Source organism: Arvicola amphibius, chromosome 10, assembly GCF_903992535.2.
Source record: "Arvicola amphibius chromosome 10, mArvAmp1.2, whole genome shotgun sequence".
In the NCBI taxonomy this organism is placed as follows: Eukaryota; Metazoa; Chordata; class Mammalia; order Rodentia; family Cricetidae; genus Arvicola; species Arvicola amphibius.
Window position 1 is genome coordinate 73,962,577 of NC_052056.1, and position 25,929 is coordinate 73,988,505.

The following is a 25,929-nucleotide window of genomic DNA, read 5'->3' on the forward strand; positions in this document are numbered from 1 at the left end:
CTGCCACCTTTTTTGGAGAAATGATTTCTGCTGCCCTTCACCCTTGCCAGGCCCCACCCACACCTTCACCTCCCACAAACACTCCAGGAAGAGGCAAGTGCTTACTTTGCCACTGTGAGCTGCCTGTGGTTTCCCTCACCGTGCAGCACGATCCTTAGCTCTATTAGCTACTTCTCTCCATGCGAGTGAGATCAGCGTCTCTACCACAAGTGGACAAAGGGCGGGGAGTTTGACGTTCCTACTGTTCTGTGCACCTGCTCTGAAACTGACTCCATTCCTGCAGTTCACAAGGTTCCTCTGTGCTCAGCCAAGCTCGCCTGTCATGCCTGGGCAGCTCTCTGCGGTGGCCATGCTCTTCCTGTCCCTGGATGGTAAGTGACATAGCCCATTTTCTGTGGTGGCCATGCTTTATCTAGTTCTTTTAAATCCAAATGCTTGTCTGTGCCCTGGACCTAAAGTGATATGGTTTCTGTTCCTCCAGGTATTTATTGTGATGACATTTAAAAGCTGTTATGGTGCACAGGCAGGGACCACCTTTTTTTTTTTTTCCCAAAGGGCCTTTATGATTTGAGTAGAATTTCTGTGAACTAGAATGGGTATCAACCCCAGAAGACATTGTCTTAGGCACCCACATTGATATTATAGATCAATGTGAGTTTATAAAAATCATCTTAATTTAGGATAATTGGACCAGGGCTAGCAATCGGAGCTGTTATCTACTGCTGTTTATTTTATGTAAACCATGACATTCAAAAATACATTGCTGTCATCTGACCAGTTACAGCAATTTAGAAAGTGTAAATTCAGGCATCCAAAAGGTTACTAAAATATTGTTATTGTACAACCAACTCAGAAAGGTTGCCTGGGAGGCCCAGCTTAGATTAATTACTGACTGCCTTAAGTACCTACTCTCCACTGAGTATTTTATACCCAAGATATTGAGTTCTATTGGGTTCTTGTTCTTTTCTGCTGTACCAACTAATTTCCAATTTCTTCCAGAACCACGGAATTTAGCTTGTAAGACCACCAACACAGTCTACACCGCACTGCTGAAATGTTCTAGTGGAGGACACAGGGGCTTTAGATGTTACACGGATATTATGGAAGCTGCGTGAAGCATCAGGGCAGCTGCCTTAATACATGTAGTTTTGTTTGTGGCATTCTTTCAGGATTATATTTTCATGTTCTCAGAAATACATAAATGAAGTGACTTGGTTTGGAGATATAGGGCAACGATAGTGTTGGCTTAGCATTGGATCAGTCACTAGCACCGTGGAAAACCCCCCAAAACTTATTGTTTTAAGCTAATATAAAAAGCAAAAATTGCTACCTATGAACATACTCTTACCCAGCTAGAAGAAAAAGTAGGATGAAGGATTCTTTTACTCCACAAAACTCAGGCTCAGCTTATAGTCAAGGTTTCATTGCTGAGGAAGAAGAGGCTGGGTTTTGGAGGCAGCACCTTCCCATCTTTTGTTCTGTGGACACATTAGTAAACCTTTTGTCTTTTTAAACTATCATTTCATGTTTTCTTTTCTCAGTGTTATACATTTGTTTGCTTATGTGTATATATTATTGGCTAGTCCTTACGTGAGGGATGGATTCTTTTTCCTTTTGAGATTGGGTGCCATCACTTTTTTATTATTTAAAACAATTTTTAAATTTACTTATATTTTGATCATATTCATCTCCTCTCCAAAGTTATTCCAGATCATCTCCTCCTCCTTACCTACACAACTTTAAGTTCTTTCTTAAAAAACAAACAAAGGCCCAATACAACAACAGCTCACAAAACAAATAAAATAAAACCACACCCCAAAGAAAAGGAAACAATAAAAACAATGATAACTCACCAAACTGTAACCAAATATAAGTACAGTAAAAAACTGCATTGCATGATATGTTGGTCAACTGCTTCTAAATGTGAAGCCTGTCTTGGAGTGGTTGATATCCCCAGTGTCACTCTAGAGGAGAAAAGTTCTTTTCATTTTTCCAGCAAGTATAAATAACAGTTCAGCACTTAATTTTTACCCAAGGGATTAGGTTTTCATTCATTCATTCATTCATTCATTCATTCATTTACCCATTCATTTAAAAATATAAATATAACTAGAGAAAACTACCACAGCAAAGTTGGACAAAATAAATCAATAGAAGGAAAAAAACCCAAGAGAAGATGCAAGAACTAGGAAGTCACTTATTTGCACACTCAGGAACTCAATAAAATAACTAAACCTGAAGTCATAATACTTAGCCAAAGACCTGGTATAGACCCATGCAGGCCTGTGCATGCTGCTTCAGTTTCTGAGTTCATATAAGCTTTTCTTGTGTTGAATTAGAGGGCCTTGTTTTCTTGCTGTCCTCAGTCTCTTCCTACTCTTACACTCTTGCTACCTCCTCTTTCACAGGGCTCTCTGATCCCTGAGGGAAGGGATTCGATGGAAGAAAATTATGGTTGAGTGTTCCAAGGTGTCTCACTCTGGACATAGTCCGGCTGTGGGTCTCTGTATTTGTTCCCATCTGCTGCAGGAAGAAGCTTTTCTAATGAAGTTTGAGCAAGGAACTAAGGGTAGAGCAGAATGTTATTAGGAGTCATTTTTATTGCTTTTTTTTTTTAGAACAGTAGTATTTGATTTTATCCTAGGTCCCTATGCTATCTAGTATCTGGGTCTTGGTCACCCAAGCAGTTTTGGGTATGGGTTCTATCTCATGGAGTTGGCCATAAGTCAAAAAAGATGTTGGTTCATTACTCCCGCATATGAGCTTTGTGCCACCATTGGCCTATATATATTTCAGGCAGGACATTGTTGATCTAAGGGTTTGTGGCTGGATTAATGTTTATGTTTCTTTTTTAAATTTAGTATGCAGAGTAGTGTCCTGCACCAAAGACACTAGCCCATGGGGTGATGGTTCTATGTATGCACTAGCTTGATTTCTCCATGTTCAATGAGTTGTGTAGGTTTCGTTTTCGGTAATGAGGCCTTGTTGTCAGTTAGAAAGAGAAAAAAACCTCAAGTCTTTTTTAAAAGAAAAATTTTCATTTATTTTCTCAACTAACCAGTTTCTCCTTCCTCTTCTCCTCCTGCCCCATCCTGCAGCCTCCCATATGGCCCCGTCACCATCCACTCCTCCTCCATCTTCATTTAGAAAGGGACAGGCCTCCCATGGGTGTTAACCAAACATGGCACATCAGGTTTTGGCAGGGCCAAGCTCCTCCTCCTGCTCTACCCCAAAGCTGTGTGGGCAATCCAGCATGGGGAATATGTTCCCAAAAGGCAGCTAGACACTCCAGGGACAGGGCATGATCTTACTGCTAAAAGTCTCACAATCAGACCAAGCTACACAATAGCCTCACACATGCAGAGCGAGTGCCTAGGCCCATCCTATGCAGGCTCCCAAAGTCCAGAGTCTATGAGCTTTCACGAGCTCAGAAACTGCTAGTCTTGACAATAGCTTGGATTGTTTGGGTCTGGGATTCCTCGTGGAGTATGTTTTATTTTTTTTCTAGTTACATCCATTTACCTGTGAATTTAATTAAACTGCTGAATTTTGTAAGTGTACCATGTTTTTTAACCATTATTCTGTTGAGGGACATCTAGGTTGTTTAAAATTTCTGATTATTATGAATAGAGCAGCAGTGAACATGGTTGAGCAAGTGTTTCTGTGATAAGATGAAGAAGCATCTTTGGTTTGAAGCCACCATGTAGAATGTGTCCAGTAGTTGGAGAGTGTTATGGGTATGGAATATAGCTCAGTAGTAAAATGTTTGCCTGGCATATACAAAGCCTTGGATTTGATCCTCAGTAGCATAAGCGCTGAGGGTTTTGTTGTTACCTATTAATATAGAAAAATTAACCACTTAAAATATATTGAATGGAAGAAGAAGACCTAAAGATTCCTATAGACTATATTGACTGTTATAAACTCAAGGATTTCATAAATACCAGGGTAAAGCTATGTTTCTTCTCTTTGCATTTTTTCCCAAATCTCAGCCCAGAGTCAACTACTACAGCTCCTGCATAAATGTCTGCGTAAATTTAGTAGGACCAAGAAGTTTGAAGGGACAGAGCTGTTTCCCAGCACATCTTATCAAAAAGTTTCCAGGGGCCAGTCTTAGAATTTTGTTTACTTCTCTGGGTTTACATATACTTAGAAAGAAGAAAGGATAGAATCTGGAAGAAAAGAGACAGAGGTCTTAAACTCCTTAAAATATTCTTGGAGAGAATTTGTGTCAAGAGCAGTCACTATATACTCAATGGTCCTGAAGGTTTTCAAAGAAACAAACTTGTTTGAGCATTATAACAACTCTAGAATGTCTCTAACACTAGCATCTTCTTTTACTCACTCATCCAGCTCATAGCTCCTGAACACTTTTTATGCACAGGCACTTGTGGTAAACTATGCACACAGTTCTCGACTTTAGGTTTTTAGTCTAGTGAGTGAGATGCATAACCAACAAACTAGCAAGTGAACATTTCTTAAAGGAAGGAATTCTACAACCTACTGTCAACATGATCAGTAAATATCTGGATACTTTCCCCATATGTGAGTACAAGATGTGATAGGTGAAGCTGAAACAATGACTGTATCACTAGATGGAGAACCATGGTGATGGAGCCATTTTATATAAGGAGGAAAAAGGGAAGATACTCTGAAGAGCAACCAAAACATTTAAACCAAAACATGAAGGACCAGAGCTATTACACCTTGATCTTTTCTTAGTTAATAAAGATTGGATTGCTCAAAAGATCAAGAAAATAATAGAAGTTTGTCTATATTTAGAAAAAATAATATGAAAGGGACTATCTTGTGAGAAAATCTCTCGTTATTCACAGCAATTAAGCATAGATTGCATAAATATATTTCAAGTAGACATAATTTATCCATTAAATTATGGTTGAAACTAAATAGTTTGTGAGACTTATTTCATCTTGGAATTACATGATTCCATGAACAATCTCAAACCATATAAATCTCTACTGCTGCCTCAAGCTATAAAATAATCACAGCCACTGTTTATTCCAGGGCATTTTATGACTTCCTTTTTATTTCACAGTTGAACATTATCACTGTGGTGTTCATTGGTACTAAAACCTATGCAGATGAAGGGGTTACATGTATGGAATACAGTCATAAACATGTAAAAACACATGTGTAAACAAAAATATTACAATGATGGCCTGGCACTGGAGTCTTTGGTGTTCTTCACTTCATTGTTGCAACTTTTGGAAGTTTTCCCCAAATGTGAAACTGTGAATACTGGTTTACTTATAAGCGCATTAAAATGGGAATGGAGGAGGGAACTTGTAAGCATTTGTCTAGTGCTTATAACATTTTTGCTTTCTTAATTTGCAGTAATTTTACATGGCCATCAAATAAGAGAAAAAGATCTTCCAAAAATCAGAGGCTATCTTCAATATACTTCAATAGCAACAGGACAGACCACAACAAAACCTCTCCTACAGCTGACTAATGAAACACATCATGTAACATTAGTAGCAAGATCAAGGGATGATCACACTCAATTAACTGCTGAAACCTCCACCTCTGAAAACACAGCTCACACAACAATCAAAGCAGTAATTCCAGTAACCACAAAAAATCTTATACCCAGCAGCCCAGTTAACTACACCTTAGTCAGACCTAGTAACTCAAATGTGACTGCTTCATCTACTGAAGGTACCATTGGCCCTAGTTCAATTGCACATTTGCCAATTCATACAACTGGAGCTAGTATATCTACTGTCAACCATATAATTAGGAGAACTACACAGCTTGGTGGTCAGACTACCCTCCCCAAAACATTTTTCACAGCTTCACACAAAAGCACAACCAATGAGAAGCCAACTCCACTCACCTATGTCTCAGGAACATTAGTACCTACACACAAGGACAGCTCACCAATCTCCACTCCTCCCGTAGTTCCTGGGCCCACTCTTGCAACCCAGTTGTCACCAGCTAAAACTGGAACGTATGAAGTCCTAAATGGAAGCAGGCTCTGTATAAAAGCAGAGATGGGATTAGCGCTGATTGTTCAAGGAAAGGATTCGGTAAGTTGGGGTCATTGGAAGATAACGCTATCTTCAAAGTCTGACTGGAACTGTTTTCTTGAGAATGAGCAGTTCTTTCTGGGTAGTGGTGGCACACCCCTTCATGCGCAGCTTTTACAAGGCAGAGAAGAGCAGTTCTCTACATCACTTCCACTTCTTTAGGTGAGACAGGTAACTAGCTGTGGGCTCATCTTTCCAGTGTTCTGTATCATAAAGGAATGTGTTCCAAAAGAAAAGTAAAATAGAGAAGGCAGAGAGAACTTCAGTATGTATACTTCTTACTTGGAGCCAGCATTGCCAATATTAGAGAAGCTGAATAACAGTCACAGCCTGGCCTTGTTTCTCTGCATGCCTTCCCAGCCTCAATTCCTTTCTGACATGAGATGTTGGAATCTGATGTTCCCCATGGTTTCAGTCCACTGCGACATCAATACAAAAATATAAGTTAACAAGCACATTAGGGAAAGGGGTTATACGAAACATTTTACTTACAAAGGAGCCATCATAAATTATATTTGAGGTAGAAGTACTTTAGAATACAAACTCCCCCCTCTATCACTTTTCAATAATTGAACTGAACAAAAACTGAATTCCATATAATTTACCTCCTATGAGTTACTCATTAAGATGTCCCTATCAGGGGAGAATTTCTTCTAAGAAATCTTTTAGGCATATGCTTGGAAGTAAGAGGGTGTCATCCACCAGGGGAATGTGTGGGTCTCAAATGAATATCCATTTATTTATTACTCATTTAGTAGCGTGAACTTCTGGGGCTCTGACTTGGCTTGAGGTTTTTTTCCCCTGCTGTCTTACTGAATGGATCTATCTTATTTGGTTTAGGATTTTGCAACTCAGAGACACTTCAACATTGACCCCAAACTAACCCATGTATCTGGGAAATGTGGCTCTCAAAAGTCCAACCTCTTCTTGGATTTCCAAGGTGGATCAGTGAATGTCACATTTATTAAGGTGAGGCATGAATTTCACCCCACTGACTGGCTCTAGCATGGATTGACCTCTCCTCATTCTAGTGCCAGTACTTCAGTTCTAAATTTCAAGCTAGGATCTGGCAGAAGTACACAAGAATCTCTTGAAATCTTTTCAGATAAGAATAAGGAGCTTTGGAGGGAGAGGAAGGAAGTGTTGACATTGTGTTTGCCTTCTTCTTCAGCCTCCTCTAACCAGTACAAGAAGTGTTTCAGTTCCTCTCAGGAAAGCCTTAGCTTTATTGGGGGTCTAGTCACCAGTGTCCTTTGCAGATACTCAAGGAGGAAGTAGCAGGGGTGAAAAGATTTGTGGAAATTCCCAATGGACACCAGATAAATGGGGTTATTCTAAAACCAACATCAAATACCAAAATGCGTTCTTTCTAATGCCCAGAGACTAGAAAGGCTCCGAGTTTTTCTCACAGGAAATAGAGACATCAAGTAGAGTGGAAAAAGCTTTGTCATTAAGGTCAGCTGTAAATTTGACTCTGTCACTGATTAGTTTTGTGGTAGTAAGCAGGAAACCTTAATCTGTTTAACTTCTATTTTATTACTTAAAAATGAGAAAAGGGATAATTTCTATGAGAGCATATGCATTGCAGACAACACGGTGACTATTCAACTGCTGCCTACTATATTGAAGTGATTACCATGGACAGATATCTGGGGGAAAGTCAAACAGATGAACCTGGTCATGCCACTGTCCAGAAAGGAACTTATGCCACTATGGAGTCCGTACCAACTGCATGTGCACAAGCTACTTGGAGGATATTTCTTAATCTGTAAAATGGAAATCATGAGACAATTTACTCTGACTTTTATAAACACAGCATCCACCATATTCCCAAACTTAAAACCCTTCAACAGTTCCTCTCTTTACCTTTGCTATACAGTAGGGTTCTTTATTTTGGAAGGGGTTGGGATAGGCTCTTACTATGTAGCCTCGACTGGCCTGGAACTCACTATGTAGATCATATTGGCCTCAAATTCATAGAGACCTGCCCACCTCTGCTTCTGAAATGCTGGGATTAAAGCCAGCTCAGGCAGGGGGTCTTGTAGCCTGGACTATGAATGCAGAAGTAAAGGTCTCTTTTATGCTGAAATAAGTCCCAGGTAAAGAATAATATGAATAGATGAAACATAAAAGCAACCCAGACAGGACATGGGCCATAGATACTTTCTCCTAAAGTAAATTAGATGGCCCGAGTGTGTTCTACTTGCCTCTAAGACTGATGAGATGGAGTGCTTCATAGGGGAGCCAGGTCTTCTGCCTTGTACAATGTCTGACATGGAGGACATGTTAAAGACAAGTTAATTTTGGTTGGGTTTAGCAAACAGAGATATGGACTACAATGTATTTATAATTATTTCATGATTAAATGTGAAACTTTTGAAGTAATTTTATTTTATATTCCGATTTTGGTTACACTATCATTATTGTTACCCCTTTCTGGTAATAGCAATATGAATCACTAACTTTGAAAAATAGAAAGGGCTTAAGGACATAATAGCTCAGTGGTAGAGTATACACCTGTTATACATGAGACCCTGGATTTAATTCTCATCACCAAACAGATACACAAATTTACTTTTAAATTGAGCTTTTCATACCCAAATTAAATTTGCTTGTGCATTCTGTGCCTCCAGTCTTTCAAAGGATTGTAAGGCTATTGTGAAGTATTTTTTTCTCTCAAAATGAAAACCCCCACATAAATGTGGGACTAAGATGTGGATTCCAGAAAATTGTAGTCTTCTCATTTTTGGTGGTCAATTTAACTAATCTGAAAGCACGAATCTATTTAACTTTCTAGACCAATTGACATCTACCCAGGGAAATTTATATAAAATTTTGTTTGTTTTATTTTCTCCAGAGGATTGATGAAGCCCTCAAACTCTATCCAATGTATTCTTGAGCATGGGTAGTCTAAGTTAATTCCCTTCATCCTCATTAACCATTCCTATTTGTCTTTCAGATGTAATTGCATTTTGGAAACTTGGAAACACTGAAATTCTTCTGGTGGAACTTTAGTTTCAGGCTCTAGCAACAAATAAGAAATGGAGAAACCTAGGTCCAGGAGTCATTCATCATCTATTTCATTTATTGTGTGATATGTTTACTTTTGTTGAATTTTTCAAATATAATTTTGACTAGCACAAACATATGCTCTAGCTCTCATATCAAGGACTTAATAGCCAAGATTATAGATATAAAAATGGAGATTCCCCAAAGTTTAACACATTGCTGTTTTACAGGAAGAAACCTCATATTATATCAGTGAAGTAGGAGCCTATTTGACTATCTCAAATACAGGTTAGTAAGACAGCAACGGTTATATCACTGCTTTGCTTCTGTCATTGACGCCGATACATGTTGATGCTGTTTTTTCTTAAACAACAAGAAAATAGTCTATAATAAAATAATGTTTTGGGGGAATTCACAACATATATGTACCTCAGGTTATCTGATCATAGAGGATGATGGTCTAGATTATATTGGCAATTCTTATTTTGGAAATTGCAAGTCCAGTACCCTTTAAACTAATTTGTTGTTGGAGTGCAATTTATTCCATACTCTGAATTGTATATTAGTCTACAAAAATATGAGATAGCAAGGTACCATGCTCTCTCTGTCTGTGTTAGACACTGAGGAGTCATAATTATCCAAACTGATAAGATTTGTCAGAGTGGAGCTTCTATTCCAGAAGGAAGTGCACCATACACAGCTATGTGAAACTACATTCTTTTTTTCCTTTCTCTTTGTTTTTATTCTCTTTTTTTAAAAAAAAATAAAAACAAATTAAAACAGATGAGTATTCCTACTTTTTCAACTATATCTCTATAGATAAAATCCTAAAAGCAGATAATCTAATACCCCTTTAAACCTCAAATTTTGAAGAATGGAAACTGGCTTATGAAAGTGAAGCCCATAATCTAAACCAACAGACTAGACAATATGTTCTAAATATTGGGAGCAGAAAAGTCTGAGATAAAGGAGTTGAGTTAGGATAGGACCAAACCATGTTCCAGTGAAGAGTTACTATGGCAACCTCAATAGTCAAGAGTTTGTTCGTTTGTTCATTCGTTCGTTCGTTCCTTCCTTCCTCCTTCCCTTCCTTCCTTCCTCCCTTCCTTTCTTTTGTCCTTCCTTCTTTCTTTGCTGTGAAACTACATTCTTAAGTGGTAATGAATTCTAGGGAGAAACCCAAACCAGAATGTCAGAGGAAGGAGAGCTATTTTGTGTGCCCTTTGGGAGGCCTCCAGAGAAGAAACACTGCTTTGAAAGATATGAGGTTTGATCACAGTCTCTCCATTATCTCCATGTGTGGATACCTGGTTAGAGGCAACTTTTCCAGATGACAATAGTGAAAGATGCATGGGTCTTCAGGAGTGAGCTTGCTAAGGTAGCTGTATTCATTGCTTTTCCACTGTTGCAGTGAAGCTTTATGACTAAGGTAACTTATAGAAGGAAGGGTTTATTTGGCTTATTTTTTCAAAGACATAAGAGTTCATTAGTATCAGTATCATGACAGAAAAGCGGGGCAGCAGGCAGGCATGGTGACTGGAGTATGGGGCAAGAAACAGAGAATTTACATCTTAATCTGTAAGCCAAGGCAGAGAAATGAGAGGAGAAAGAGAGAGAGACACACACACACACACACAGACAGAGACACAGAGGGAGAGAGAGAGAGAGAGAGAGAGAGAGAGAGAGAGAGAGAGAGAGAGAGAGAGAGAGAGAGAGAGAGAGAGAGAGAGTTCCTGAAAATTCAGAAGTTTTGAAAACTTTTGCAAACTCTATGTCCATCCAGAGTGATGTACTTCCCCCAAGGCCACACCCACAAGCAGTGATGCCAACTGAAGACAAAATATTCAATTATCTGAGCTCATAGGGGACATTCTTAGTCAAACCACCACAGCAGCTTAGGAATAGCAGGGTACTAATGTGCTCTAGAGAGTGAACGCATAACAGATGCGGTCCCAGAGATGGACAGTCCAGGGCATGTAGGGCTTATGGGCAGGTAAACTAATGACTTGAGATTTTATTCTAAAGTATATAAATATATCATGAGGGGATTTGGGTTAAAGAAATGGGGTATCAAATTAGCACTTATGAAAATTCCTTTTAGTTCTCTCATGAAAAATTACCCATAGTGGAGCATGTTTAAAAATTTTTTACAAATGTTCACGTTTAGAGAGATAATGCTCCTAAATGAATCTACCAGCTCTACAGAGGGCCTCAGCTACTTCCCCAAAATGTCTAGCCTTAGATACACATTTGTATAGAGCTCCTCTACTGTGCCAGTTACTGGCTTTGAATTTTTTCTTCTTTTCAAAGTGTTATCATTTGATTGGTTTAAACATCATCTCCCACTAATGAAATTTGCTAAGAAAGGAAACCGTGTGGGCAAAGCCTATTTAAACTATTTGTTATATCTTATGTAGTTCCTCAAGAGGATTTTGTCAGTTATGCTGGTGAAGTGTAAATAGAAATGTTACAACTGACAACCGATTTTCAGATGTGTTAACTTAACACCTGTCTCATCTAGGCTAGAGAATAAGCATTGTGAGTGCTATTAGAAATTGCTTAATGTTATTGCTAGGGATGGACCAGATTTAGCCAGTGGGAGGGTGGTCAACTCTTAAAGAATGTAGGAAATGAATATTAGAGTAGAAATTAGTGTTGAGGCTAACAGATGGGGAAACCAGTTCTAGGTTCATATGATCAAGGGTTCAGCATTATTAGCATGTGGAACAGTAGATATAGTAATGATGGTTTTCATGTCAGTGTGGTGCTGGTGCTAGTATTAGTAATGGTAATTCATTATCACTACAGTACTGATGGCAGGCTAATGTTAATGTGGATGACAGCAATTGGATACCCAGGATAGACAGACAGATATGGATAGGCAGGTCATACATCCCATGATGCAGCAGTATAGTATAAACAGATAATTTAGTACATCGTTTCAGGCCAGCTTGTTAACTTTATTTTCTTTTTTTCAAACTTGTTAATTTTTGTGAGATTATTCTTTACTGTAACTGACAAACAGACAAGACACTTTGGCACTCTGACCCATGAAATATTTTTGTCATTCATGAAGGCACAGCATGATTAGAAGAATGTTTTGTGAGTGCCGACTGGAGCAAATGAAGTTTGTCTTATGCTTAGCCCCATCTGCCTTAACAACCTTTTTGGAAAGGGTATAATGACATAACTAGCGGGTCCCTTTCCTGGACAGCAAACAGAAGGAGTGGGATACATTTCCAAGGATGGGTGCAGCTTCCCTCCTGGAGTGTGTTTCCTGGACTGATCGAGTCTCACAGTTTGCAGATGCTCCATTTGTGGACTTGTCTGTGTTTGTTCTGACTCACTCTCATGCACTATATGTGTTAGAACAATGTTCTCTTCCTCAAGGTTTAGGAAACTCTCTATAGCCTTGGGAAGTGACAACTCTGTCTCCAACAATGTGGAGGAACCCAGAGGAAAAGCACTCAGTTCACTGTTGCCATCATTTCACATAAATTCCAACCAGGGCTACAGAAAAGACTTGCATACCTAGAATGTTGTTTTCATGAAGAAAAGATGGCAGAACTCCAAGGGCACATCACCTGAAGGAAGGTGACTAATGTATAGCAATACATGAGCAGGCCCATAGCACCTGGAACTCAACTGATAATGTCAGGATTTTTGAATATATCACATTTTATTTTTTCTTCTCAGAGAAGACTTACCAGGGCATGAAACATACTATGATGCTTTTTGAGACAGTAGTTGGGCATTCCTTCAAGTGTGTGAGTGAGCAGAGCATCCAACTGTCAGCTCAGCTTCAAATGAAAACAATGAACATCCATCTCCAAGCCTTTGATTTTGAAGGAGACAGCTTTGGAAACGGTAAGTTAACCATCCTTAAGTCACAAGAAGCCTTCAGAAACCCAAGGTCAGTTCCAAGGTTTATTAATTCTGAATCTGCTAAAAGACAAGAGCACATGACTTATTGTAATAAAATAACCCTGAAGCTCTAAGGGTTATGCTAGTATATGGTATATATGTCACATATGGTATAGATATGATATATATCATGTATATATATGACACACATATACATATATGTATATGACACACACACAACTAAATACATGTCCACTATCTTACTCCAGTAGGATGACTATTAACTGATGAAACACACACACATACACACACACACACACACACACACACACACTAAGGGAGCATTGTGGGCACATCTTGTAAATGCTGTTAAAGGCTAAACTCCAAAATGTTTAGAGAACACTTTAAGCATCTTCATTAAGAGATTTTTTTCTTTAAAATTTCATAATAGATTCTTCACACCTGCAAAGAGGAAAAAACAGGATGTATTTTTCCACATTCAAGAAGGAAGTAAATTCTGTGGGGGTACTTTTTTTTCTGGAACATAAGGCATTTCATTGAACATTTCTTCATAGCCAGTTTAGTTCTTACCTGATATTTTCTTTGCTTTTGAACTACTACACAGAACTTTCCTGGTACTTTAAGGGATGGAAACTAGCACTTAGATGAAGGCCAGGCCAAGGCAAGTCACTTTTTAGAAAAGCTCTTGTCTTAGTCACTGTTCTTCTGCTGCGAAGAGACACGAGACCACAGCAACTCATGAAAAAAGGCATTTAAGTGTTTCAGAGGGTTAGTCTATTATCATTGTAATGTGGAGCATGGTGGCACACAGGTAGGCATGGCCCTTGAATTGAGAGCTTTACATCCTGATTCATAGGCAACAGAGAGAGAAAGAGAGAGAACTTGGGTTTGCCATGGGCTTTTGAAGCCTCAAAGACAATCTTCAGTGATGTACTTTCTCCACCAAGGCCACATTCACCCCAATAAGGCATATCTTCTCCAGTAAGGCCACATCTCCTAATCCTTTTAATCCTTCTCAAACAGAGCCATGCACCAATGACTAAACATTTAAATATATGAGCCTATGGGAGCCATACTTATTCAAATCACAACCGTTTTTCATGTCTGAAAACAGTGTTACTAAGACTTCTACATTTGACCAGAAGGATTATAAACTTCAAATAAAATAACTGTGTTAGAGGAACTAAAAACACATTGTAAATTACTTTTCAAGCATTGTGAATAGAGGCTCTGTGCGAACTTCTGATATGAATTTTACTTTGGGTTCCATTCTAAAACTAAAAATGTGTCAGAAAAAAAAAACAAACTTCTTCTCATTAGGCAAAGAATTCAGGTGTTGTTTGTGTTGGATCCTGTGTCTTTGAAGGTTTTCTCTGAGTCTTTGAGTTTCTGCTTCTGCTTGATGCCATTGCCATAGGGTTCATGTAAGTAGGCGTCACTACAGCTAAGCTGTGGAAGGCTGGTCTTAGAGGGTCTGATGTCTAGGAAATATTTATTTCTTTGCAAATTCACCATGAAAATTTGAAAAATCTCTAACACTAATCATTTGGCTTCAACATAAGGCAGATACTTGCTTGTTTACTTGTGAAGAACCTCTGTGAAGCAGGAAAGGTCTGGAGGATAAAACTTTTCCCATGTCTGGATACCATTACTAATGCTCATAGGCAGATGTATAAGAGAAAGAAAACATCATCAAAGGAAAGAAACCAGACATCATCAATGAAAGAGACCCTGGGCAAGAGAGCAATGCTTCTTTACTCTTTCCCTGCTTCCCCTTTTCACTAAACTTTCACACCCCTACTATTATGTCACCAAAAGAATTCTGTTTTAGTCACTCCAACTCCTCATTCCTAGATTTTGTAATTTATTTTTTTAAATGATGATCAAGTGGAAAAATAAATGTCATTCTGTGAACACTACATTTTTTTTTACCAGAAACAGCCATTTTTTTAAAGCTACTATGTGAATGGAATTTAAAAAACATATGTACAAGACCATGAGTACTCAAAGAGATCAAGATTAACACAATGCTGATAGTGAGGGGTGGATTAAAGAAGGAAAATTTTATATTTTCCATATTCTTACTCCTTATTTTTAGCAGGAAGTTTATGCAATTTGGCAACTATTTCATGATTACCACTCATTTATGAAATGCACTTGTTCCTGAAAGTGTCTTAGCTCTTTCTACATTTTTGAGGGAAGCATCTGGAAGACTCAAGAGAGCCTGAAGAGCCCCTAAACATACCCAGAGTACTCAGAAACACCCATTTCCTTCTAACACAGGAGATGTTGATGAAAAAGTAAATGTGAGGGCCTGGCGTTCTCCTAAGTGATTCAGGTATTAGCACACACTTGGCTTGGAGAGATGTGACCTCATTTGACCTCTGTTAAACACTTTTTCTTTAGGCTCCAGCTACGCAATATCAAGGGCCCTTCTAAAGTTCTGCAGACCAGAGTGGGAGGTGTTGATCTGCGGGGCAACTAGTCATCTTAAAGAACTACCACATTAGACTTTAATCTATTTTGTGGAAGTGGTATCTGCACCAGATGGGAACAAGAGGCAGAGCTTATCATGAAGAATAGAGTAATAAGGTGTTTTGTAAAATTATAATTTTCATTTCTACCATCTTCAACAACTTCTTTCAGTTGATAGACTTCTGTTATCTATCCCCACCAGCATAAACTGTTCTCCATGTTAACTTAAATGAACTTCCCAGTAGTCATAAAAAGGAGGGGCTTTACTTGAATAGCTTTTATATCAATACTTGGATGTGTTCATTTCTCACAGTTTTGCTTATTTTCTTCAGTACAGAGTAGAGGATCAGCTGATGCAGGATCCCAATTCTGTTTTCCTCTTCTCATTCACTATACATAACACCCACTCTACAAAACTTTCAACAAGTGGATAGGATTCTGTTGGTGCCCCCTTCTGTTTGGAATAAGTAAGAATTGTTTGCTTCATAGTCTTCCTTTTCAAACCAAGGATAGAAAATAGAAAGAGCAAACATAGGAATGGAAGGAAGTGAGCTGTGAGTCATACCAAACAACAGGATGACTTGAGCCCATAGCTATTTCCCAAACCTCAAGGAATTCATTGACAGAGTTCCAGTACAATGGTGATAACTAATATAAGTCACTCATATTTTATCCAAGAAAATTGAATTTCTGGATTGACATGCTTAAGTGTGAGCAAAATGAAAATAAAGTGCACGGCCACTGGTAGAACCACTGCAGGAAATGTAAGACTACATTGAAGCTAAAGAATGAGGTTATTGCTTTGCTAGGCATACCATAGCAAAATGCCACAGGCTGGATGTCTTAAGAAATAGAAGTTTATGTTTTCACAGTTCTAGGAACTAAAATCAAAGATTAATATGTTGGGCTGCATTAGATTCATTATTTTTTATTTTGCTGGAAATAATTTTTTTCATACAATATATTCTGATTATGGTTTCTTCCCCCCTCTAATCCTCCCAGTTTCACTTCCTTACTCCTCCCTTCCAGATCCAAACCCGGGGACCTTTAAAAAAGAAATAGGCATCTAAGGAATAATAATACACTATAATATGATATACTATGAAATGATACAATACAACAAGATAAACCAAAATCAAACAAATCAGAATATGACAAAACAAGCAAGACAAAGAGCCACAGAAAAGGCACAAGAAACACATATAGATACAGACACACATACATAAGAATCCCCCAAAGAAACCTCCAACTGGAAGCCGTAATATATCCACAAAGGACCTGTAAGGTTAAAATTAATTTCTAACTTATATTATGAGGCAAAGAACCTGCAAAGATGTTGAATTCATTTTCTGTTGGCCATCTGCTCCTGGACATCAAGCCTATCCTTAAGAGTGGTTTGTTTCCCCAGTGAAAAAAATCTAAGTTTTTTTGCAAGTGGCTTTTGACTGGAGATGGTTTCTGGCTTAAGGATGGGAATATATCCACTCCTCCTTTCATTTCTAGGACACCATATGGTCCAGGCCCTTGCAGTCCATGTGCATGCTGTCTCAGTCTCCATGAGTTCATATGCACAGCTATAATGATTTGCCTTGGTTCATCTGTGCTTTCCATCCCTTATGACTCTTCCATTCTTTTTGCATCCTCTTCTGCAGAGATCCCTGAGTCCTGAGGGGAGGGATTTGATGGAGACATTTTCCCAGGTTTCTCATTCTTTGCATATTGTCTGGCTGTAGGTCTCTGTATTTGTTTGTTTTTGCCTGCAGCAGAAAGAAGCATTTCTGATGATGGCAAAGCAAGGCATGGATCAATGGGTATAGAAGAAAGCCACGAGAAGTCATTTTATTGTCATGCTATTTGGCAGAATGGTAGTATTTGTTTTTTCTTTAGGTTCCTGGGATATCTAATCTCAGGTTCTCTGCCACCCAAGAAACACTGAGAATGGGATCCTTCTCATAGCCTTAACTCAAATCAGACAGTGTTTGCTCACTCCCACAAGTTTTGTGCCACCATTGCACTAGCATGACTTGCAACCAGGTTACTCTTGTAGATAAAAGGGTGTGTAACTGGGTTGGTGTTTGCCTTTCTCCTTTGGTAGCATGTAGAACACCTTCCAGTACCATAAATATTAATCTGTAGGGGTGAAGGCTCTGAGTAATACGTTCCTGGCATTGGAGGTTTTACTTGGTGGCAAGAGATGTCTATTTGGGGCTTTGTCTACTCCATTTTTTTATTTTATGGATCTCAGTTTTTGGAGGCTACTATTGTAGTCACTTTTTTCATTGTTGTGAATAGACACTGTGACCAAAGCATCTCTTATAAAGGAAGTGTTTAATTTGGGGCTTACTTACAGTTTCAGAGGCTTAGTTCATTATCATCATGGCAGAGATAATGATGGCAGGCAGGCATGGTGCTAGAGAAGTAGCTGAGAGGTATATCCTGAACTGTAAAGAGAGAGAGAGAGAGAGAGAGAGAGAGAGAGAGAGAGAGAGAGAGAGAGAGAGAGAGAGAGAAAGTGTGTGTGTGTGAGAGAGCATCTGAGCCTAGCATGGGCTTTTGAAATCTCAGAGCCCACTCCTAGTGACATCTTCCAATAAGGCCACATCTGTTCCTATTAGGCCACACCTCTTAACCCTTCTAATCCTTTCAAGTAATACCACTTCTTGGTGACAAAGCATTCGAATGTCTGAGCCAATGGGGGCCATTCTATTCAAACAACCATAACCAGCAATAGCCCTGGCAATAACCTGGGTTGTTTTGGGGTTCTCATGGGACATCTTAAGGCAAAGAACTTGATTAAATATAACCCATTTCTATTTATTTATTTATTTATTTATTTATTTATTTATTTATTTATTACATATACAATATTCTGCCTACATGTATGCCTGCATGCCAGAAGAGGACACCAGACCTCATTACAGATGGTTGTGAGCCACCATGTGGTTGCTGGGAATTGAACTCAGAACCTTTGGAAGAGCAGCCAGTGCTCTTAACCGCTGAGCCATCTCTCCAGCCCAATATAACCCATTTCTGACTGGACTCCAGAACCTCAGCCCAGAGCTTAGTTGTGGATCTCTGCATATGCTTCCGTTAGTTGCTTGATAAAGATTCTATGATGACAATTACGGTAGTCATTAATCTGATTACAGGGGAACACCAGTTTAGTACCCTCTCCACTATTGCTTAGGGCCTTAGTTGGTGTCATCCTTGTGGATTTCTGGCATTTTCTCTAGTGCCAGATTTCTCCCTAGTGCCATTATGGCTCCTACATGATATCTCTTTCCTTGTTCTCCCTCTCTGTTCTTTCCCAATCTTAACTCTCTCATTCCCTCATCTCCTCCTCCTCCTCCTCCTCCTCCTCCTCCTCCTCCTCCTCCTCGTCCTCCTCCTCCTCCTCCTCGTCCTCCTCCTCCTCCTCCTCCTCCTTCCCCTTCTACATTCTCCGTCCCTGTCTGCCCTTCCTCCCCCAACCTGCTCCCAATTTTCTCAGGAGAACTTGTTTATTTTCCTTTCCAAGGGGTCCATGTATGTCTCTCTTAGGGTTCTCCTTGTTTCGTTGCTTCTCTGGTGTCATGAACTATAGGCTGGTTACCCTTTACTTTATGTCTAATAACCACTTAGAAGTGAGTTCATATCATATTTGTCTTTCTGGGTCTGGGTTACTTCACCCAGGGTGTTTTTTTCTAGTTCCATCTATTTGCAAGCAAATTTCAAGATGGAATTTTTTTTAATCACTGAGTACTACTCCATTGTGTATATTTACCACACTTTCTTTATCCGTTCTTTGGTTGAGGGGCATCTAGATTATTTCCAGGTTCTGGCTATTACAAATAATGCTGCTATGAACATAGTTGAACAATATCCCTGTGACATGATTGTGCATCCTTTGGGTATATGCTAAAGAGTGGTATTACTGGGTCTTGAGGTAGAATAATACCCAATCTTTGGAGAAACTGCCACACTGATTTCCAAAGTGGATGTACAAGTTTGTCCTCCCACCAGTAATGGAGGAGTGTTCCTCTTACTCGGCTTCCTCTCCAGCATAAGCTGTCAATAGTGTTTTTGATCTTAGCCATTCTGATTGCTGTAAGATGGTATCTCAGAGGTTTTTTTTGATTTGCATTTCCCGGATGGCTAAGGATGTTGAGCAATTCCTTTAGTATCTTCCAGCCATTTGAGCTGCTTCTGTCAAAAATTTCCATTTGGAACTATACCCCATTTTAAAATTGGATTATTTGGCTATTTTAATGTCTACTTTCTTGAGTTCTTTATATATTTTAGAGATCAACCTTCTGTCCAGTATGGGGCTGGTGAAGATCTTTCCCCATTCTGTAGACTGCCTTTTTGTCTTATTAACCATGTCTTTGCCTTACAGAAGCTTCTCAGTCTCAGGAGGTCCCATTTATTAATTGTTGCTCTCAGTGTTTGTGCTACTGATGTTATATTTAGGAAGTTGTTTCCTGTGCCCATGCACTGAAGGCTACTTTCTACTTTCTCTTCTATGAGGTTCAGTGGGACTGGATTTATGTTGAGGTCTTGGATCATTTGGACTAAGTTTTGTGCATAGGGATAGACATGGATCTCTCTTTATTCTTCTACATGCTAACAACCAGGTATGCCAGCATCATTTGTTGAAGAAGATTTCTTTTCTCCATTGTATACTTTTAGCTTCTTGGTCAAAAATCAGTTGTTCATAGGTGTGTGGACTAATATTAGGGTCCTAGCTTTGATTCCATTGGTCCACTTGTCTGTTTTGATACCAATATCAGGCTGTTTTCATTGCTATAGCTCTATAGTAGAGCTTAAAGTCAGGGATGATGATGCCTCTGGACGTTCCTTTATTGTACAGAATTGTTTGGGCTATCCTGGGTTTTTTGTTTTTTCCATATAAAATTGAGCATAGTTTTCAAGGTCTGTAAAGAATTGTCTTGGGATTTTGATAAGAATTGCACTGAATCTATAGATTGTTTTTTATAAGAATGTCATTTTGATTATGTTGGTCCTACCTATCCAAGAGGATGGGATATCTTTCCATTTTCGGATATTGTACTCAATTTCTTTTTTTCAAAGAGTTAAAGTTCTTTTCATACAGGTTTTATACTTCTTTGGTTAGTATTACAAGAAATTTTATGTTATTTGTGACTATTGGAAGGGGTGATGTGTATCATGGTTAATAAAAACCCAGAGACAGAAATTAGGATTCAACATGAAGGCTAGAAAAGCAAAACAGCCGGCCACTGGCTCTTACCTCTACCTCAGTCGAGATGGTGATCCTGACTTCAGAAATCTCAGAATGAGACTGTGTGTAAGAGATGCCTCCTCCCATCTTATAGACCTCTCTAGTGCTGGGATTAAAGATGTGCACCACTACTGTCTGATTTCTATGGCAAATTAGTGTGTCTACTGGTATTAAAGGTGTGTGTCCCCACTGCCTGGTCTGTAAGGCTGTTCAGTTTGACTGTTTTACTCTCTGAAGTTAAGGCAAGTTTGATTTATTAATATACAGATGAAATATCACTACATGGATGTTTCTCTGATTTCTTTCTCAGCCTGTTATCATTTGTACATAGGAGGGCTACCGATTTTTTTGAGAAGATCTTGTATCCTGCTACATTATCAAAAGTGTTTATCAGTTGTAGGAGTTCCCTCATAGGCTTTTGGGGGTCAGTTATAAATACTATCTTATCATCTGAAAATAGAGAAAGTTTTACTTCTTTTTCAATTCATGTCCCTTTGATCTCCTTGTATTGTCTTATTGCTTTAGCTAGAACTTCAAGTACTATGATGAATAGATATGGAGGGAGTGGACAACCTTGTCTTGTTTCTGATATTAATGTCATTTCTTTGAGTTTCTCTTCATTTAATTTGGTGTTGAATGTTGACTTGCTGTATATTGCATTTATTATGTTTAGATAAGTTCCATGTTTCCCAGATCTCTCCAAGACCTTTATCATAAAAGGGTGTTGGATTTTGTTGAATACTTTCCAGTATCTAATGAGATGATGAAAAATACCAACTTTCCAAAGTACCAAAGGTTTAAAAATTTCAAGCACCTTAAAAGTTCAGTGTCTTTAAAGAATTCAGTGTTTCTTTAGAAGTTCAAATCTTCTCTGAAAAACCTAGTCTGTAGAAATTTTAGAGAAACTATTTGAAATTTCTCTAAAACTCTAAACTGTCTTTACTGTGGGCTCCAAAAAAGTAAGTTACATACCTTCTTAGTCCAGGAGGAAAGAGGCAGAGCAGAATCACAATCAGATCAAAGAGAAACAAAAGTCAAATATTGTGAAGATCAATGTCCAGATGTCTTAATCACACCATCTTCTGCACTCTAATGGGTGTGTACCAAAGCACACATAAAATGTTTCATTGGGTCAGGCTGGCTTTACTCCTCAGATGCTACTGTCCTTGGTGGTCATCCATGCATCTCTAAAATGTTGAAGTGTGCACAACAACTGCATCCATACCATACTGTACCTTCATCCATAGCCTTTGCTGGGCTCTCTTCAGGGACAGTGACTTTACCATATGTTGCCAATGGCAAGCTGCTGTCCATGGTTCCTTCATGTCTTCAAAACCATCATCCATAGACACTTTTTTTAGTTTCTAATTTTCTATTGAAAATATCTTCTTATACACTATAATTTGGCTACGATTCCTCCTCCTTCAACTCTTCCTAGACACTTATTTCTACCTCCCCTCCCACCCAAATCCATATTCTTTCTCTCTTTCATAACAAAACAACCAGGTATCTAAAATAGCAATAATAAAATAAAACCAGATTAAATAAAGACAAATACACTGGAATAGGGCAAAATAAAACAAACCAAACCAAACAAAAAACAAACAGAAGAAAAAGAATTAAAGAAAAAGCACAAGAAACTCATAGATGCAGAGATACAAAAATTTGCACATATAGAAATCTATAAAACCACAAACCATAAAATCACAAAGTGTATGCTACATATACACAAAGGCCTACCTTTAAGGAAAAGAATAACAAAAAATAAAACCTCTGAGATGCCACTGAGTTATTTTGTATTGGTCATCTACTGCTGGATATGAGGCCTGCTTTTAAGTGTGGTTTGTATACCTTGTAAGACTCCATTAGAGATAACTGATTTTCCTTTCACAAACAATTGGAGCTAGTTTCTTGGAGGAGGAGGCTTGTGGAGGCATGTGACATGTGTCTCCTTCCTCTCTCTGTGCTGTGACCCCATCTGGCTTGGCCCTGTGCATGCTGCCACAGTCTCTGTGAATTCATGTGTGCATCAGTCCAGTTCTGTCAAGAAGACATTGTTTCCTTTGTATCATGTGTCCCTGTAGCACTTACTGTCTTTCCATTTCCTTTTTTCTACATAGTTCTCTGAGCCCCAAGGGGAGGGATTTGATGAAAAATCCCATTTAGCATATTTCAAGCTCTCTCTCTCTCTTTCTCTCTCTCTCTCTCTCTGTCTCTCATCTCTCCATATTTTCCATTTGTGGGTCTCTCTATTTTCTCCTATCTACTGCAGATAGAAGCTTCTCTGATGATGAATGAGCAAGACCTTTATCTATGAATATAACAGAATGTTGCTAGGAGTAATTTTATTTCTATATTCTTTTAGCAGAACAGTAGTATTTGGTTTTCCCCTAGGTACATGATCTACTTAGTCTCCGGTTTTTAACTAACTGTATAGTGTTAGGGATGGGTCCCATATCATAGAGTGAGTCTTAAATTAGATATTAGTTAGTTAGTCCCCAAAACTTTGACACCTAGAAGACTATTTTATGTTTTCAAGTTTGGCTGGCAGCACAAGGTACAGCCTTGGCCTGCTCTCGATTACAGGTTTTGTGTGCTGACTCTGAATAAACACTCCTAAAAGATTTTACTTAAATGATACCTCTCTCTCTCTCTCTCTCCCTCCCTCCCTCCCTCCCTCCCTCCCCCCCCCCTCTCTCTCTCTCTCTCATCACTGATGATTCTTTAGACCACTATAGATTATCCCAGGAAAGGAAAGTTTTCTCCTTAATGGTCCTGTTTTCTTGTTAATCACAGTTAATTTTTCATCTCCAGCTAGCCAGAGCCACAAATTCTTAATTCAAATTTTCATGTCATGTTCCCAAGAGACTTTTTGCTTCCATCCAAAACTTCATGAGTCAGACTTCTGTCATCTGTATTGTTTTCTGATTCTCTTTCCAGCTCCCAGAACATCCCATTAATCTTTGAATATCAATGGTTTTTATAGTACAAAGTACCAACTTCTTCCACACTCCTCTACCCAAACAACATGGCCCAGGTCTGTCACAACAGTCGTGCACTTTGTGGTACCAAGTTCTCTCTTAGTTGAATGAAAAAAAAGAAATAAAAAGGAGGACATGACTGCTCTCAGGTATGATGGTGGAGAAGGTTTATTATAGATAAAGGGGGACCACAGACAGAGGCAGGACTGACTTATGCGACAGAGTTTTAGTCCATTATTGTAAAGTACTAATCATAAAATATATTTTTTAATTCACCTATTTATTTTAAATTCCTGTCTGCAGCCTCCTGTAACATCATCACCCAGTCTTACCTGCTCTGTTGTATTTGTTTTCTCTTGTAGTGGATGAGTGTTTGTCTGACTACACAGTTGTGCTTCCTGTGGTCGGGGCCATTGTGGTCATCCTCTGTGTTGTGGGTCTGGCTTTCTACAAAATCCGGCAAAGGCATCAGTCAATGGGATACCAGAGTATCTAATTTATAACCAAAGGAGATGGGAATAGTGAAGCTTAGAAATTTTTTTTATTATTTCCAGCATTTTGGATGCTTCTCTTATTTGCTACTATCTACTAAAAACAATGAGTAATTAGTGATTAAAAATTGAAGCAGCATATCAATTATGAATATTTTTGTTCATCTCATGAAAGATTAAGAAAGATATTTGAAAGTATTTTCTTGGTTTTGTAGGAAAATTTTAGCAATTCAAATGAATATTTGAGATACATTAAATTAACATAATGTACAAGTGGCAGGTATTTAGAAATTATAAACCAAAATATTGATTTTAATTAGTCCTACCTGTGTTTGCCTAGAGAAATCCATTTTATCATTAATATTTTCATTGAAGAACATTTCACTGGATTTTCTTACCCTCTGTATTGATTTGATGAATGTGTGTCTGACTTGATACTTACCTCTCTTTCCATTTAAATGTTTTTAGTTATCAAAAATAACAACATATCCCATATTGATTAGTTTTTTACATGAAAGCAACTTATTTTTTCTTCATGATTCTTGCTTCAGAATTAATAGAGACTAAGAATTAGCTGTCTGTAGACATAAAAATAATAAAGCATCAATCACTCCAGCCCTTAGTTAAACAATACGCGTGTTACTCTAAGAAATTTCCTTTAATCTTCATAATTTATAGAAAATAAAATCTGTCATCCATCACTTGCACTGGACTCTTTTTTTCTTCCTTCATCCATTCATCAGAAAATAAGACAAGAACTGGAACTCATGTAGGGCTCAAGTGATCTCTTCTGTATATCTGGTCACAACAAAATGACACAAGTTCTGCCAAAATGTTTTGTACCCATATCTGCTCCATTTTTACAGGAGAAAGGATTTATCTAAAATCATCATTGGGTAGATGAAAGGAAGACTACAGATAATGAAAATGCCTGCCTTTAACAAATCTTTGGCTCCTTGGAGACTGAGGGGCCCTATAAGATATGAGTCAGTTTCTCACTTTAGTAAATGTGCTTACCAATAGCTCTAAAGATAAGAGAAAGAAATATATTTCTCAATGTATTTATTACTATTTATTTTCTTACAGCGTATTAGTCAGGGTGCTAAATATTAGAGTGGCTTATAGGCAGCTGTCTGCATAGTCCAACAATGCTGTCTGTTGACAGAAAGGCCAAGAATATAGTAGTTGTTTATTCTATGAGACTAGATGTCTCAGAATTCCCAGTCTGTTGGTAGAGTCCTGACACATTCCTAGAAAGCTGCTGGTCTTCAGTCTGCGTTGGAATCCTGAAGAAGTAGGCTCTAATAACACTGAAGGGATGCCTCAGCAGCAGGACAGGTGAACGAGCCAGTGAGAGTGAGGACAAGAAAGCAAAAAGCAAAAGCTTCCTTTTTCCATGTACTTTTCAATCGACTGACACAGGAAGGTGTGGCCAGATTTAGGGTGGTTCTTCCAACTTCAAATGATATAATCAAGGAAATCCCTCACAGGCATGCTCAGCTGCTTGATATATAGGTGGTTCCAGGTGTGGTCAGATAGATAATCGAGATGTCATCACAAGCCTACTCTTTGTCAGCTTGACACACAAGTTATGTTTTATGTCAATTTTAAAATGAAAAATCTGGCACTATAAATTCAACACATCTTATCCTTTGTTTCACTTGAGATAGGTTCCAATTTCTAGGAATTGAACATCTGTCTCTTGAAGAGGTCAAATCAAATGCCAAGATTTTGGAGTAATAATAACTACCTCTGCACCTGTGTCCAGTCGTCCTTCAGTTATAATGTTATTTACTTGC

At 38.5% G+C, this 25,929-nt stretch overlaps 1 protein-coding gene across 1 annotated transcript; it reads left to right on the top strand.

Annotated features, from left to right (window-relative positions):
• The first annotated feature begins 322 nt into the window (after positions 1-322).
• Lamp3 (lysosomal associated membrane protein 3) lies at positions 323-24,135 on the top strand. The gene is made up of 6 exons (XM_038344324.1): positions 323-371; positions 5,356-6,050; positions 6,891-7,019; positions 9,290-9,347; positions 12,756-12,926; positions 24,002-24,135. The coding sequence occupies exons 1-6, from the start codon at positions 323-325 to the stop codon at positions 24,133-24,135; spliced, it is 1,236 nt and encodes a 411-aa protein (XP_038200252.1).
• Positions 24,136-25,929: the final 1,794 nt, after the last annotated feature.